General features: G+C 37.4%; 1 protein-coding gene across 3 annotated transcripts; it reads left to right on the top strand.

The window, feature by feature from the left end:
- Positions 1–1,214: 1,214 nt before the first annotated feature.
- LOC108256465 (B-cell receptor CD22) lies at positions 1,215–15,529 on the top strand. Of its 3 annotated transcripts, none has more exons than XM_017453375.3 (10): positions 1,215–1,479; positions 2,338–2,391; positions 5,555–5,905; positions 6,517–6,813; positions 6,947–7,207; positions 9,302–9,562; positions 11,615–11,881; positions 11,964–12,060; positions 13,241–13,379; positions 15,059–15,529. In XM_017453375.3, exons 2-10 carry the CDS (start codon positions 2,352–2,354, stop codon positions 15,101–15,103), a joined length of 1,758 nt encoding a protein of 585 aa, XP_017308864.1. In that variant the 5' UTR covers positions 1,215–1,479; positions 2,338–2,351; the 3' UTR covers positions 15,104–15,529. The 3 variants fall into 3 exon arrangements, with proteins under 3 accessions (XP_017308864.1, XP_047006041.1, XP_017308863.1); XM_017453374.3 differs by lacking the exon at positions 1,215–1,479 and adding an exon at positions 1,721–1,810; XM_047150085.2 differs by lacking the exon at positions 9,302–9,562 and having other exon boundaries at positions 1,217–1,479.
- The last annotated feature ends 20 nt before the right edge of the window (positions 15,530–15,549 follow it).

Here is a 15,549-nt window from a genome sequence, read left to right as displayed (position 1 = left end):
TTGAAACTTTGCAGACTTTTTACATTCACAAACAGCTCTATACCACACTACATGACAGGTAATATCTGAAAAACAATAATAGGTGCACTTTAATTACACTACAATAAACTGCCATGCTGCACAGACGGGAGTCCAGAGACCACCCACACACACCAACCCCGATAGTGCGATAGCTCATTGTCCACGTAAACACGTCGCAAACCTCACTACATTCACATACTTCCATACTTTCTTTCCTCACATACTTCCATACTAGCAGACTTGCATACTTACATGCTCCCATGTCTGTACTCACACATTTGCCTACTTTCCTTACATACCTTGCCTACTTGCATATAACCCTAACATTCTTCCATATTTGCATTCTTACATAATTGTAAACTAGAAAACTGGTCAAGTTGTTACACTTGCACACTAGTTAGCATACTTTCCTACTTCTGGGATTGCATACTAGCATACTTGGATACGAACATACTTGGATACTACCATACATTGATACTACCATACTTGGATACTAGCATACTTGGATACTAGCATACTTGGATACGAGCATACTTGGATACGATCATATTTGAATACTAGCATACTTGGATACTAGCATACTTGGATACGATCATACTTGGATACTATCATACATTGATACTACCATACTTGGATACTACCATACTTGGATACGATCATACTTGGATACTAGCATACTTGTATACTAGCATACTTAATACGAGCATACTTGGATACTAGCATACATTCAAACTAACATACTTCCATGCTTGTGTATTTACATTCTTACAAACTACAACACTTGCCTTACATATACTATCAAGTATACTACTATGTCGTATATACTTTCATACTTACTTGCATTTACATTCTGTGTCATTTTTTACATTACACATTTATTAGGAATGGCAGTTTGTTTTGTAAACGTTTGGATATAACAGTGAAAGTTTTACTGGAAAAGCAGGTGTTCATTAATAATCACCACCACTAATGTAAAGCACTCACTGGAGTTCAGTTTTCTTTCCTACATGTGAGATTTCTGCTTGTCCTAACCTGTTTCTGATTAAACAAACTATGGAGCGAGTTCCTTTGTCAGGGGCGGCGCAGAAACCTCCGGAAGATTTTTTCATCCACACCCGTTGACTGTATGATCCCAAAAACCACAACATCCTTTGATAATTGTTGTAGGTGGCTCTCTGAAAGTTCTGAGCTTCCTGTCAAAGAGCAAAAGCAGTGGTCAACACTCTCACAGACAATACCACTTGTTCAGTTTTCTCACTTTCAGATCCGATTTTGCCATCAAATGTGTTTTAGTGTTCAACAGCTGCACTGAGGAAGAAAAAAAAAACCAAAAAACCACATGCAAAATGACAATGTTTTAGGCAAAGAGGAACTGTCCTGGGAGGATATAGGGTGCGGTTTGTTTCAGAAACTTAGGAGCCTGCTGGCACAAACAGGTCTGCACAGTAGGAGAGTAAGGTAAGAACATCATCATCACTGTATTGCAACACTTTACACATAGTATGTATAGGATTATTTCATCCCTACGATATTAAAACATCAAAGATGGTACAGTGAGATACATATTTAGAAAAAATGCCTGTTTAAGCCTTATTAAGTTATCTAGTAATAAACTGGCAACTTAGTGCAGACTATACCAGCATGTACTGTAGAGAAGCCTTAAAAATAAATGGGCTGAGCTGTTGGTCTCTTGAGCTCCTTGACTTAAAAAGAGCAAAGTGTACACTCCCATCACCACAAGCAAGCAAGCAAGCAGCATAACAGCGAAGCCACTTTGCATCTTCTGAAGGTAGACGCATGTCTGTGAATGATTATTTTTAACCTTTCCGTTCATTTCTTTTGTTCTCGACATCCTCTTCTGGGTGTATCTGTATCATGGGGTTATAATAATATCGTTGCTGTATAGTCAGTTGTAGAAGAGTAAAGACAAATAATACTAAGGGTGTTTAAAGGATGTTCAGCGTGTATGAGCAGTGAATAAAAGTCCTAGGGCGAGCAACAGGACATGGATTAGATAGATTAGATAGTTAGATGTAGAGCTTTTGTGTACAAATCGACAGTATCCCTGTCAGATTATATCCACTGTTAGATGTGTATTACAGGTCAAATAGTGTAACTTTACACTCTACACTACACTGTATTACACAATTATATGAATATGAACAGAAACTGTGGGGTTTTTTTTTTCCCAGGAGCTTCAAACCACCAACTTTCTTTTTCATCTTGAATGCACTTTTACTTGTGCAGCTGTGAATAAAAGCCAGTGGGACCCTGTTAACCTGTTTAAAGCGTCCTTTTATTTCTTGTTTTCTCCAGGCTAGCCTCCAGTAATGGATATATTTGGGACACTCACTCGGCTCTTCATTGCAGGTAAGGTAACTGCATTAATGAGCATTATAATGTGGAAGGGTGAAAAGCCTAACTCTCAGTTTCACATCTGCAATGAAGGATGTGTTCCTCTCTATCGCTCTGCCAATGCTATTCTCAGGGCAGCTCGTATAAACGGGCTAGAAGGGCTAAGGGTCCCCTTTATGTGTGTCTTTAGCATCCTCATTGTCTTATCTGCGATTAACACACATTTGAAAAATAGAATTCTTTTCTAATCCGACACACTGTCAAATAATAGTACTAATTACACAAAAGGACAAAAGACAGAAACGTAGCTTTAGTGTGTTTGGTAACACTTTACTCTAGCAGTGTATGAATAAACATGTACTAATTCCTGAGTTAATACATAAATATGAACTAATAACTAACCTTAACTCATCCAGTGATGTCCGTGTACGCAGCTGCATATGGCAAATTATATAAACAATTTGAAATTATGCAGGTCACATTCATATTCTTTCTTATACAGCATGTTTGATTTAGTTTACCCGTACATGTTAATTAATACATTAACCAACAAACATGTACTAACATGTACTTTAGATGTTCGTTATTCACGCATGAATTCATAAGACTCACGTCAGAGTTAAGGTTAGTTCTTCATTAGTTCCAGATTAGTACATGCCTTAACAAATCATTAATGCAGCTCCCAAATATATATATATATATATATATATATATATATATATATATATATATATATATATATATATATATATATATATATATATATAATATTACTGTGAAATAGCTTTAGGCACCCTATTTTTTATGGTACAAACGTTGTTATAGACTTTTTAATTTATGACTTCTACATTATCGAGTCAGTACAAAAACATTTTAGATGTCCAAGCATTAGTTTTCCAGCACAAAATGAAATACAGAAAAATGTTTGCATGTCAGTAAAATAAAGCAGCATATTAAGTGGTAAGAGACACTTTTCAGACAAAATCATAATGAAGCCTGCTGGACTTTTGCTGCAAAAAATACGAAGCGAGCGAGAGAATGAGAACTCTCCAGAAGAAGTAGTGGCTGGTTCGGCAAAATGATCAATAAATCTTACAGCTCATTTTCTTTATAAAAAAACTTCACGAATTCTACCTGAGACGATTTGTTTTTTTTTAAAGCAAACGGTCGTCACACTAAATATTGCAGTTGTTTCATTTATTACTGTTTACTGCTCTTCAGAGTATTTTGTTTTAAGGGAGAAACATTTAATTTCATTATTTTCGAAGGCATCTTTGCTCTACAGCATTTCTTTTGCAAGACTTTTGCTCAGAACTATACATATTGTAGCGATACAACCTGAAACTTAATTGGGATTGCATCTCATGAATCTCCACAAAGTTCCCCATAAGATTAAATTGGGAAGTAGTTGTGGCATGGTTGGTGGGACCAGAGAGTCTAGTTTGAGCTGTCACGGAGAATACGGTAACTCAAGCGCTTTTTTACAACCATGGTGAGGAGAAAAATAATTCAGAATACGCACTATATTGAGGAAACTTGAGGTGGATGGGCTACAATAGCAGAAAGCCGACTGTAGCTTCAGACTCCAACAGGAGTGTGTTGTTTTTTTTTTCTGTTGTAACTCATCTACGTGTCTGGCCGTTCTTGTCTACCCTCTCTGCTCCACAAGGCATTTCTGCATACAGATCTGATGCTCACTGGATTTTTTTTTTTTTACTTTTCACACATTTCTGGGAAAACTCTAGTGACAGTTGTGTAAGAAAAACCCAGGAGATCAGCAGTTTCTAAAATACCAGCCCATCTGGCACAAACAACCATGTCACGAGTCAGAGTCCTTGAGATCTTGATGTTGACCTTGATGTTAGATGTGAACAGGAGGGTCTTGACCTGTATCTGCATTGCGCTGCTGCCACATTATTGATTAAGTGGACAGTTGTATATCTGTACAGGGGATCTTAATAAAGTAGTCAGTGAGTGCATGATCCCAGTTAAGTCCATCTGTAAGATTTATAAGTCCAAGTCGTAACGTTAAAAATGTGGAAAAGTTCAAGCAGGGTGAATACTTATACAATACACTGCAGCTAGTTTGAAGGATTATGATTTGAATATTTGAAAAGCTAACACTTTTTGCAAAGATAGGACTTTGCTTACATTAGTTGCATGTGGTTATTGGTACTATATCTTACAAGATAGATTGAAGGTTTTTTTTTCCTATTACGAGAGAAGTGCAGGATGCGGTTTTAGTTTTATTTCCAGAACAAATTTTAAAAACGGAACTCGTGTTCACGCAAATACTGCAGCGTGTGTCTTTCTCAGTATGCTTTAAATAAACTGCCAGCAGATTATTTCCCCTTTATGTTGGTATTGCATTAGAACTTTGAAAGCTGTTTTTCCAGCAATTAAATGTGTGTGTTTTTTTTTTAACACAAGTGGCCCAATAGTACTTGTTTGAAGAACCGTTTATAATCTAGAATTTAAAAAAATTGCTTGTGCAAATGCTTTTTCACCATTTTCAAATATTCTCCTTGTATTATGGTTGATTAAGATAAAACATTTTTGTTGTGTAATCTTCTTGATATGTTAGTCATTTCTTGAACTAGGGGAAAAAATATTCTTCAATGCAGACAATTAAGATTGATTGAGCTACTATAATTATAGGCTGTGAAATATTAAGATTACAATCAGATTAAAATCAGATTTTTGCGGTGCAGTATGTACTGTATGTTAGATTGTATTCATTATTCTAATGCTTTCTTAATGCTAGCACGTTTATAGCAAGTACTCCCGTGTATATATATAACGACAACAAAATCCTCTTGTATAGGCGGTATAGATCGTAAAAGTACAATTCTATAACTGCTGTAGTAACAGGCCTAGTGTAAAAAAAAAAACAACAAAAAAAAAACCAACAACATAAAAACAAACAATCATTCAGAAGATATAACATATATGTTGCTGTGCTGTAAAAGCTTCCACACGTTTTTAGAACATAATGGCAATCCTTAAAATTATCCAGAGTATGATTTCATTCTGTAATCAGGAACCTGTTTCCTACAAAGTTTCAGAATTGCTGCAAATGCTGCACTCTTACCGATTTAACGCAAACCCAGCAAAACCACTGGTTGTGTTTTGCGATTTATGAACAAGAAGAAATGAACGGTCTATCTTATCTTCTCAGTTGCACTGCTTGGTGATGTGTGTCACTGCTGGGAAGCGTACGTGCAGGGACCAGTCAAAGCCGTCAGGGGCAGCTGCGTGTTGGTGCCGTGCAACACTGTAACTTACACGAATGTCAAGTGGTACGCATATAGAAGAATGAGCTACCCAGTTGTGTACTCCAACGACCGCAGCGAGATAATGGATGAGTTTAAAGGAAGGACATCAGTCCCAAATGCACTAAACGGAAACTGCACTTTAAAGATTGACAACGTCCGGCAACAAGACAGCGAGGTGGACCTGTACGTATGGATCTGGAAATATGGTGGGGAAGATAAAGGATTTTATGACAGAACCATCAAAATAAATATATGTGAGTATAGACATAATATGCTGCATACTTTAGGTATAACCACATATGAATCCAGTATCCAGAATGAGCGGATAATGTGATCTAGACAGATACAAATAGTGGCATTGTGTTACACTCCTAATATACTGTACATGTATACACATTACATGGCCAAAAATATGTGAATCTCACATCCATAGATGCTTGTATACATAGTCTCCTTCCAAAACATAGGGCATTATTATATAAAAACAGAATTCCAGTCAATGTTCGGCATTGAGCATTATGATCTTAAGGTTGTATACGAATGCTCAGACATGGAAATCCATTCCGTAAAACTGTCCGGAAACCAGTTCTTCGATACGACCCATTCAACAGCCATTGTGGGTCTGTATGGCTGTATGATTGATTTTATACACTGGGTAATGATGGGACGTGACTGAAATAAACTTACAAATTAAATAGGGTGTTCATATAGCTTTGGCCATGAGGTGTGTATACACCTGGACTTTTTTACACTTCGTTACAAATCTGAGAGTAGAAGCACATTTAAGCACACCCAATAACCTTGGGAGCAAAACTGGAGGGCCATGCTGTCTGCAATCTTATTAACATCTATTCTTTTCTCACAGTGGATCCCGTGCGACCTCATATGTCTGTGGCCAACACACAGGTCGAGGGGAAGCCTTTCACCGCAACATGCAGATTCCGCCATTCCTGCCCCTCAGCTCCACCACAGATGTCCTGGCAGGGTTTGAGTTCCACTTCTAATGTATTGACCCACAGGAAGGACGTGGAGGGATTATGGGAAACTGAGGCCACTGCTACGTTCAGAGTAACTCGCCAAAACCAGGGCGCACGTCTCAGCTGCAGGACCGTTCTCAGTGGACAAACTTTAGAGAGTGGTTCCGTTTCGCTCGACATCTCATGTAAGTAGTCTATAAGAATTATGTTGAATATGTTGATATATATATATATATATATATATATATATATATATATATATATATATATATATATATATACTTATAAACACACTTTATATTTAATACATTTCACCAGACGCTCCCACAGATGTGAAAATAGATTACATAGGACGTACCAGTGTAGTTGAGGGTGAGAAGATCTCACTTCAATGTACTAGCAAGGGCAAGCCTCAACCCACTGCCTATGAGTGGCTCGTCACCCAAAACAGCAACACTATCCGCCTCAAAGGAAGTACTGTCCTCCTTCAAGATGTCAGACGACGCACGTCCGTTTCCTGCATCGCCACTAACTCCGTCGGACATGGTGAATCAAAGCAGCTATCACTGGATGTCCATTGTGAGTAGTCTTGATGTGTTTCGGTTTCCTTTTGCTCCTCCTGAGAAGGGTATGCCACAGAGATTAGCGATCCTCAATCCAGCATAAAAGTGGTGTTTGATTAGTTAGTAATCATGTTACGTAACATTCTATTACATGTTGCATTGTCTCATTGGGCATATACTGTGTTCAGTCACTGGGTTATCCAGCATGCATTAAACATTGCACAAACTAGATAGTATTCCTCTTTATACTGGTTGAATTCTCGATTCTGATTAGTCTGAAGGTGTTGGCTCATTCTCTATAATATATTATTAATGCACTCCTTCTAATACGTCAGCATTTCTATAGTATCAGCTATTTTACAATGTGTGGTGTGGTACATTTGTATGGTGAAGGTTCCAGGTAAACTTGTAAAATTTTGGTAAAAATGGTAAAATTGTTGATAGGGTGAAGTTTTCCGTGAAGACACTTATTAAGGATTTACTGTATTAAAGGAGTCTCCAGTGTCAGAGCTTCGTAACCATCTTTACTTTTGCCACCACGGGGGTTAAGTCTTCAAGACAGAAAGCTTTGTGATTAGTCTGTACCAATCTAGCAAGCAAGTTCAAGCTGGTCTTGGTCCCACCAGCTAGCTCTCAAACGTTATATAACATGTTATATAACAGCTACCAGCTGTGGAGAGTGAAGGTTATCACTTGTTTTTTGTAATAATTAATGGGGTTCTATAATTATGTGTCTCAGTTTCGTTTGGGAAGTAGTATGTCTACGTTTATTTTGCCTCGGCTTGCTTTATTTAATAAATCTTCTTCTGTCTCCTTTAACACGTACACCTGGAAATCTGGACGGTTGTTTCTCAGTGGTTAAATGTCCAAATGCCAAGCGGTCACTAGTGGCCCTTTCTGTAGTGGGAGTAATGCATGTTTTAGATCAGGGCTGTCAAGCATACAGTGGTGCCTGAAAGTTTGTGAACCCATTAGAGTTTTCTATATTCCTGCGTAAATGTGACCTAAAATGTGAAATTTCTCGTGCGAAAATCTGATGATGTTTTAGGACATATTTATGCAGAAATCTGGAACATTCAAAAATTTTTCAAGCACCACTGTACAACCCGTGGGCTGAGACTGACCTGATTAATGTTCAAATCTGGCTCGCCGAATGAGTTCAGAATCTGCATTCCCAATTAAAATCAATATTTGAATAAAATGAAATGTGATATTAGCATACAATTATTATTCCATATGCAGATAATAAGCAAGCCAGATCTTATTTGCTCTAGTGGAATTCAGACACATATGATAATGTTCTTTGTTTCACTGTGTGCACCTCAAGGCTTCCCTAGGACTTCCCGGTGTTCCAAGTGACTCCTTACTATTTAATTTTCTTGCTTCATAGCTAAGTATAATACCGAATGAATTCACAAGGCAAGTAAAGCAAAAATAAAAGTTAATAGATTACAAATAAATGTACTCTTCATGAACTTTAAGTATTTGGCTGAATTGTACCATGGACAGAACTGATGTAATGAAGTATTTTATAGCTGGGGTTCCTAAACTGTGGGTTGCTCCCCCACATCACCAAAGGCAAATCTATAATATGTCTCAAAACTTACATATTATTCTAGATTGTTGTTGAGTAATAATATTAACCGGTTTTCCTAATATAATTTCATACAGCCTTCAGATCTACCAAAAGTTCTGTTTTGCGTACCACTCTTCTGCGGTTTCTAGATTAGTAAGTACTTTTGAATACAGCACATGATCACTTTTAATCCTCCAGATATAGATCAGATAGGCAGATAAGTGTGTGACCAATGCTGCTCGTGATGCCTTTCGAGCAGCGTAAGCCCACCATTCCCGCTAGACTGGTACAACAGTGCAAGGAATATTCCTTTGGTTTTTAGTCAGAACATAGACATATGTTACTGACATAAGATAAAATGTTCATATGTTACGGTTGTTGTAAATTTAAAATCTGGAGTTAAAATAAAAATTATGGCCGACAAGGACATTAGGCCTAAAGGGGTTATTTACCTAAAAAAAAATCTCCCGGTTTTATAGGGTATAAAAATGAGGCTGTACTTATAAACATTTTATATTTAACACATTTCATCAGATGCCCCCATGGATGTGAAAGTAGATTACACAGAGAACACCACGGTGCTCGAGGGTAACGAGATCTCACTTAGATGTGTCAGCGATAGCAGGCCTACACCCACACACTATGAGTGGCTCGTCACCCAGAACAACACCACCAGGCACTACAAAGTACGTACTCTTGTCCTTCGAGATGTGAGAAGAGACACGTCGGTCTCCTGCATCGCCACTAACACCATCGGACGCGGTGAATCAAAGCAGTTATCGCTCAATGTCCATTGTGAGTAGTCTTGATATGTTTTCCTGTTAAGTTTCTTTCTAAACACCTGAGCAGGATGTTGTAGAGATCTACGGTCATGTGAAAAATTAAGTACACCCCATAGAAATTGTATTTTATTTATTTATTTATTTATTTATTTATTTATTACATATTTGGACAAGCAAACATTTGATCCTCTTTGAAACAGTGATACTGTATAGTCTATCAAATGACACATAACTTTAACATTTTGTAGTTTAAACGAACAACAACAACAAATAAAAAAAAAAACAGATCAGTCACGTGGAAAAAGTAAGTACACCCCTATGTTTATCACACCTTCAAATCCATAAAATTAGAATCAGGTGTTCAGGATTGGGTGCCAGGGATTAGAACCTGCCCTTTGTTATTGAGGTGTGTGGAGTCATCATGCCAAGATTTAAAGAGTTCTGTAAGGCCTTGAGAAAAAAGGTTATGGATGCCTATGAGTCTGGCAAGGGATTTAAAAAGATCTCCAAATTATTTGAAATACATCATTCCACTGTAAGGAAAATCATCTACAAATGGGACGGATTTCAAACGAGTGCCAATTTGTCCAGAACTGGTTGTCCCAGCAAATGCAGCCAAAGAGCAGACTGTCTGATGCAAGGGGTCTCCAAGGACCCACAAAATTTCATCACAGGATCTGCTAGTAATCGTGCAACTGTTGGTGTCAAAGTGCATGTTTCTACAGTCAGAAAGAGATTGCACAAATTTGACCTGTATGTGAGGCGTGCCAGGAAAAGGACTTTGCTGTCTAAATAGAACATTAGAGCAAGACTACAGTTTGCTAATGAGCATATAGAGAAAGACCAGGCCTTCTTGAATAATGTGCTCTGGACAGACAAATCAAAGTTGGAGTTGTTTGGCCACAGTTACAGCAGACATATTTGGCGCAGACTAAAGACAGCTTTTCAAGAGAAGCACCACATACCAACTGTGAAGCACGGTGGTGGAAATGTTATGGTTTGGGGTTGCTTCTCTGCCTCAGGGACTGGACAGCTTGCATTCATTGATTCAACTATGAGTTCTGCATATGCAAAATAATCAACTTTATGAATGCATAAAGTGTGGGAACTGTAATTCCGCTTCATCACACCACCCGGTCGTTATTTATTTTCCTAGAACAACACACCCCAAGTGTTTTATTCCTTACATATCAGAGTTAGAAATGTGCGTCAAGAATACCAGCAGGGTGACTAGTACGGTAAACGCGAAACATGAAAGCGAAAGGTGTAGTAAAACAAGTGGTTAGAGTCTGTTAACATCTGTGCAGCCAACACTTTTTAGACCACAGGACTACGAGAAACATCTAACAATGGAGTTATTGGATATCCAACACGAAAGATCCTAAAGAGAACTGTGGATTCTTTCTGTGCCAGATACAAGTTCAATGCCTTCTCAGGCTCAAGTGAAGAGATGTTGAATTTGCTAACTTGAGCTTTTGCTCTACAGTATTGTTTTTTTTAAAAAAAAACATTGATGGGGTACTTTAGTTACTTGGTTCAGTTTAATTTAAGAAGCAGTGAGTCTGAGTCTTTTATTAGCTCCATTTGCTTGTGTCTGCATTCAGAAGTGCGTAAAGATTGGACATGTGTGTTCGGAGATGCTCTCCTGCTCACCACAGTTGTAAACAGTGGTCATTTGAGTTCCTGTAGCCTTCACCTCTGACAGAGTATGTCCGCCTGTTGAACTGCCGCTGAGTGGATGTTTTTTGTTTTTCTCACCATTTTGTGTAAACGCCATTTTTAGAAGTCGCGTTGTAGTATTTCACTTTGGCTTCCTTCCTGGAGAGGTATCTCAGAAATAAATAAATAAATCAAACAAAACAGACTGTCCAGTTCTTCAGAATGAACGTCCACTTTACATCTTAGTATTGAAACTCTGAAATAATATCTATGGAAAGGTCAAGCAGGCATGTTTACATCTTTTCAGTTGTTGTTTTTAAAAAAAAAATTATATTAAAAAAAAACACATTTTTGTAACATTCAAGCCTTTAATTTGCCAAATCACATATCTTCCCTTGCATCTCAGATTCTCCATCGATCGTGCAAGGCTTATTTTGCTCCATGCAGAACAGAAAACTACAGTGTGTGTGTCAAGCAGAGGCCAAGCCAAGTGCTGTCATCTCTTGGACCGTAGATGGCAGCAGTGAGGTTTTTCCACCCTTCAACACCACGACTCAGCACAATGGAAGCATGACGGTGTCAGAGTTGACTGGACCGCAGGGCCACAACGTCACCTGTATGGCGACAAATGTTGTGGGCTCCGAATTTACCCAGATACTTGTCCAGTCTGAAGGTACTGTTCAGGCCGGCGTGGTTTGAAAGCAAACGCAGTAGTCTGATGTCACTGTTAATGAATGTTTTCCCTGTGCTTCAAGGGGATACTTCAGCAGTGTTTGCGGTGGTTGGGGCGTCTGTCGGGGTGTGCGTCATCTTAGGACTTGCTGTGACAGTGCTCATGATTTGGAAAAAGAGGTAAAGTGGTTTTGCAAGGTTTTTCCGCATTCTTTTTAGAAATAAGAAGAATCACCGAGTCTCTATTAAAACAAGACACTGCAGGTACAAGGGAGAATTTTGGTAACATCATGAATGTTTCAGATTTTTGGATCTATATCACGTCACATCTCACGCTCTATTATTACGAACAAAACATAAAACCTATTAAATGTTTATTTCACTTTTTTTTTTTTATCCTCTCGTGACCACCATGTAATCTTAATACATAGCACCTTTAATTAAGGCTTTAAGCTCCACCCATTTTACAATTACGTCATGTCATATAGCCCTGAAAAACTCATTTCCTGATAAATATGTCCATTTTGATATACACGTCAGTTTCCCTTATAAAGCTTACAAATCACGCTAACTAGAGTGGAAACACATCAAAGCACATTTTATTTGTAAAGGCTTTTTTTCCCCCTTCTATATTCAGAACCTACTGCATTCATGAACGTTTACATATTCATTCCTATCCCATATTCAGAAGGATAATATAGAGGAATTTCCCAAAATGTTGATATTTCATGGATCTATGTTAGATTTTCAATAGGAAAAAAGACAAGAAAACATTTCTGCAGCATAGTACTATATTTTCTTGATTAAACAATGAGAAAAATCGGTATTCCAACAAACTTTTCTGTAAAAAAAAATACATTAAAAAAAATCCATTCTCCGTGAGAGTGAAATAAACATTTGAATTCAAACATCATTCCAATACTAGATTATTGGTTTGCACGTTTACGCATATTTAATTAACCAAAGCCTCAATTGCTAAATAAATGTCTGTTAAAGAAAAGAATATCAGCAAATCATCAGCTAGCTAAGATTAGTTGTATTGTTGTTTTGTTTGGTTTTGTTCTGTTGTAAATATCCAATTCAAGAGTGTCTTATGGAGATGGTTGAGTTCACACCTCAAACTGGATCGGAACTTAAATGTAAATGCTCTCTCCGTGCAATTTTTACCATAAAAATCTTCTATTTATATTTAAACGTGCTTATGTACGTAGCTTAACAACCTCCTAGAAGCAAGTATGAGAAAAACAGGGCTCACAAGTTTTTCAAGAATGATCAAAGTCAGAGAATTTTATATTATTAAGCGCATATGTATTATTAAAGATTATATGTGTCTGTAATGAGCGTGACTTTGTGTATTTAGACGCCATGCAGTGCCACGTGGAGGTCTCTCCACTGCCCAGCATGTGACGGCTAATAAAACGTGCCATGACTACAGTTTGGAGTCAGATGAAGACCTGTATGTTAACGCAGTGCACGGTCAACAGGTTTATGAAGATCAGGTAACATTAACACAAATCCTTAACAAACATTTTTCTTGTGTATCTACTCTAATGCATCAGAGTCATCGCGTCAGCTCGCTGTTAAGCTCACTGTTGAGTTAAATTTATGTCATTTGAATACAAACAGGTGACATAGAAAACCGAGCAGCACGCAAGAAATGAAACACGACAGGGTGTGCTGTTAAAGGAAAATAAGCAAGGATCGCTGTTATCGCTCCTAAGTGAATTCTTTTCCAATGACAGCAAGTGCTTTATTCTTCTATACTACAGGAATTGACCAAAAGGGAATTTTTTTATTTCTTGAAAAAACAACACTTTTTATCCATTTAAAGTTACATTTCATGTTGAGGAATGCCGACAAATCAAGCTAGTTCCTGTTGTCATTTACGTTATAGGAGCTATAAACAGTTATTCCCTCACCAACCTTTCTTTTTTTATCTCTCTTGTGTAAGGAATAGTTTTACCTCTGACTGTTATAAAGTGCCGATACTTATATACACCGATCAGCCATAACATTCAAACCACTTCATCGATTATCTCGTTACAATGGCACCTGTCAAGAGGTGGGATATATTAGGCAGCAAGTTCTCAACAGTCAGTTCTCAAAGTTGATGTGTTGGAAACAGGAAAAATGGGCAAGCGTAAGGATCTGAACGACTTTGACAAGAGTTAGACGACTGGGTCAGAGCATCTCCAAAACAGTTATCACGAGTTGTCACTCAAAAACACACCTAAGGCGCAGTCTTTCTCTCCCTAAGAAAATGGAAGACGAGCCAGTCGACATAAGAATCAGGAACGATTTACGATTTGTATTTTGAACTCTCGATATTAAATGAATCCGCCTGGAAGCCCCGCCCCCTTACCCCCACCTCATGTGTTCTCAGGGCTTGCAGGGCGTCGTGATATGTGCAAAGCTAAATGGAGAATATCAAATCAAATCTACTAATGTATGTTTGACTTGGGTAACATTACACAAGAATATAGTTGAGATCAGATAACTGTATTTATTAAGGATGCCTGCGAAAAAAAAATAGGTCGTAAATGGTCAAAATCGGCAGTGTCATTTCTTTTGGCAAAAGAGGGAAAAAAAAGGAATGAAAAGTTTGACCTAAACGGATTATAGGCCTAGAACAAAGTATCAGATCTCACAGTTTATAAATTATGTCAATGCTGATGATAATTAGAAGGGATTAAATGTAAAAGAATTATATTGACGTTGTACTATTGTTGTTGTTGTTGTTGTTGTTGTTGTTGTTATTGTTGTTTTTATGGGGGTTACTGCGCATTACTAAGGAATCACCAAAAAATCCATCATCCAGTTGAGTTTTCGTGATTGCCACTGCCGGCAAGCAGTTCCCGACTGCACAGTCGTAATCTACTTTAAACATGAACTTTTTTGGCTACTGGATTAGGCTGGACAAATGGATTATTATTATTTTTTTAAATCACAAGTAGGAAAAAAAAAATCAATCATGTACAAGCCTAGCAGTGAGTTTCCTTAATTTGACTCCATTAGTGCACCCCCTTTGTGCGGTCAGTTTTGGTCAGTAAAACAGACAATGACGTCTTTTATCGGTGAGGAATGGTTCAGATGATATTACTTTTAAATAAATAGTGAAATAATAACAATTCCTGATTGTAACTATTCGATTTGAATTTGTTCTTTCTCTGTTTGATAGGACGCAGAGTCCTGTATCTACCAGAATTATGATAAAAGTTCCTGAATCATGAGGAATCAACATGGCAATGCATTTAACTGAGAACTTTTCCTTCACTGACGCAGTGGTCATTTTAAAATAGCTGAACTGAACATTAATTACATTTACTTTCACACTGTACAAACTGTATATATATATACATATACATATGTATATATGTATGTATATATATATATATATATGTATGCAGAGCACAGACTTTATTTATTAATATATAATACATAAGCAGGCTTTTTGTATTCATTCAATTGTAACTTTTGAGTATGTACTTTTAAGTATCTATTTTTGTATATATGATAAAACCTGAAATGAAGTATCGTTAAACAAAGAACGGCTCTCTTGTCTTAACACGAATACAGAGAGGGGGAAAAATACTAACGCTGTACTGAACCATGTCTTATTTGAACTGAATTAAAACACCACTTTAAGATCTTTGGATGTCAGCTGATGAA

The sequence above is a fragment of the Ictalurus punctatus genome, chromosome 23, assembly GCF_001660625.3.
Source record: "Ictalurus punctatus breed USDA103 chromosome 23, Coco_2.0, whole genome shotgun sequence".
Classification (NCBI taxonomy): domain Eukaryota; kingdom Metazoa; phylum Chordata; class Actinopteri; order Siluriformes; family Ictaluridae; genus Ictalurus; species Ictalurus punctatus.
The sequence above is the reverse complement of the archived record's forward strand: the minus strand, read 5'-3'. Positions and strand labels throughout refer to the sequence as shown.

Excerpts from the sequence above, each read along its gene's own strand:
- LOC108256465 (XM_017453375.3), top strand. The coding sequence starts at position 2,352 with ATGGATATATTTGGGACACTCACTCGGCTCTTCATTGCAG. Across the intron at positions 2,392-5,554 it reads CACTCGGCTCTTCATTGCAG|TTGCACTGCTTGGTGATGTG; the intron begins GTAAGGTAACTG and ends TTATCTTCTCAG. Across the intron at positions 11,882-11,963 it reads GATACTTGTCCAGTCTGAAG|GGGATACTTCAGCAGTGTTT; the intron begins GTACTGTTCAGG and ends CTGTGCTTCAAG.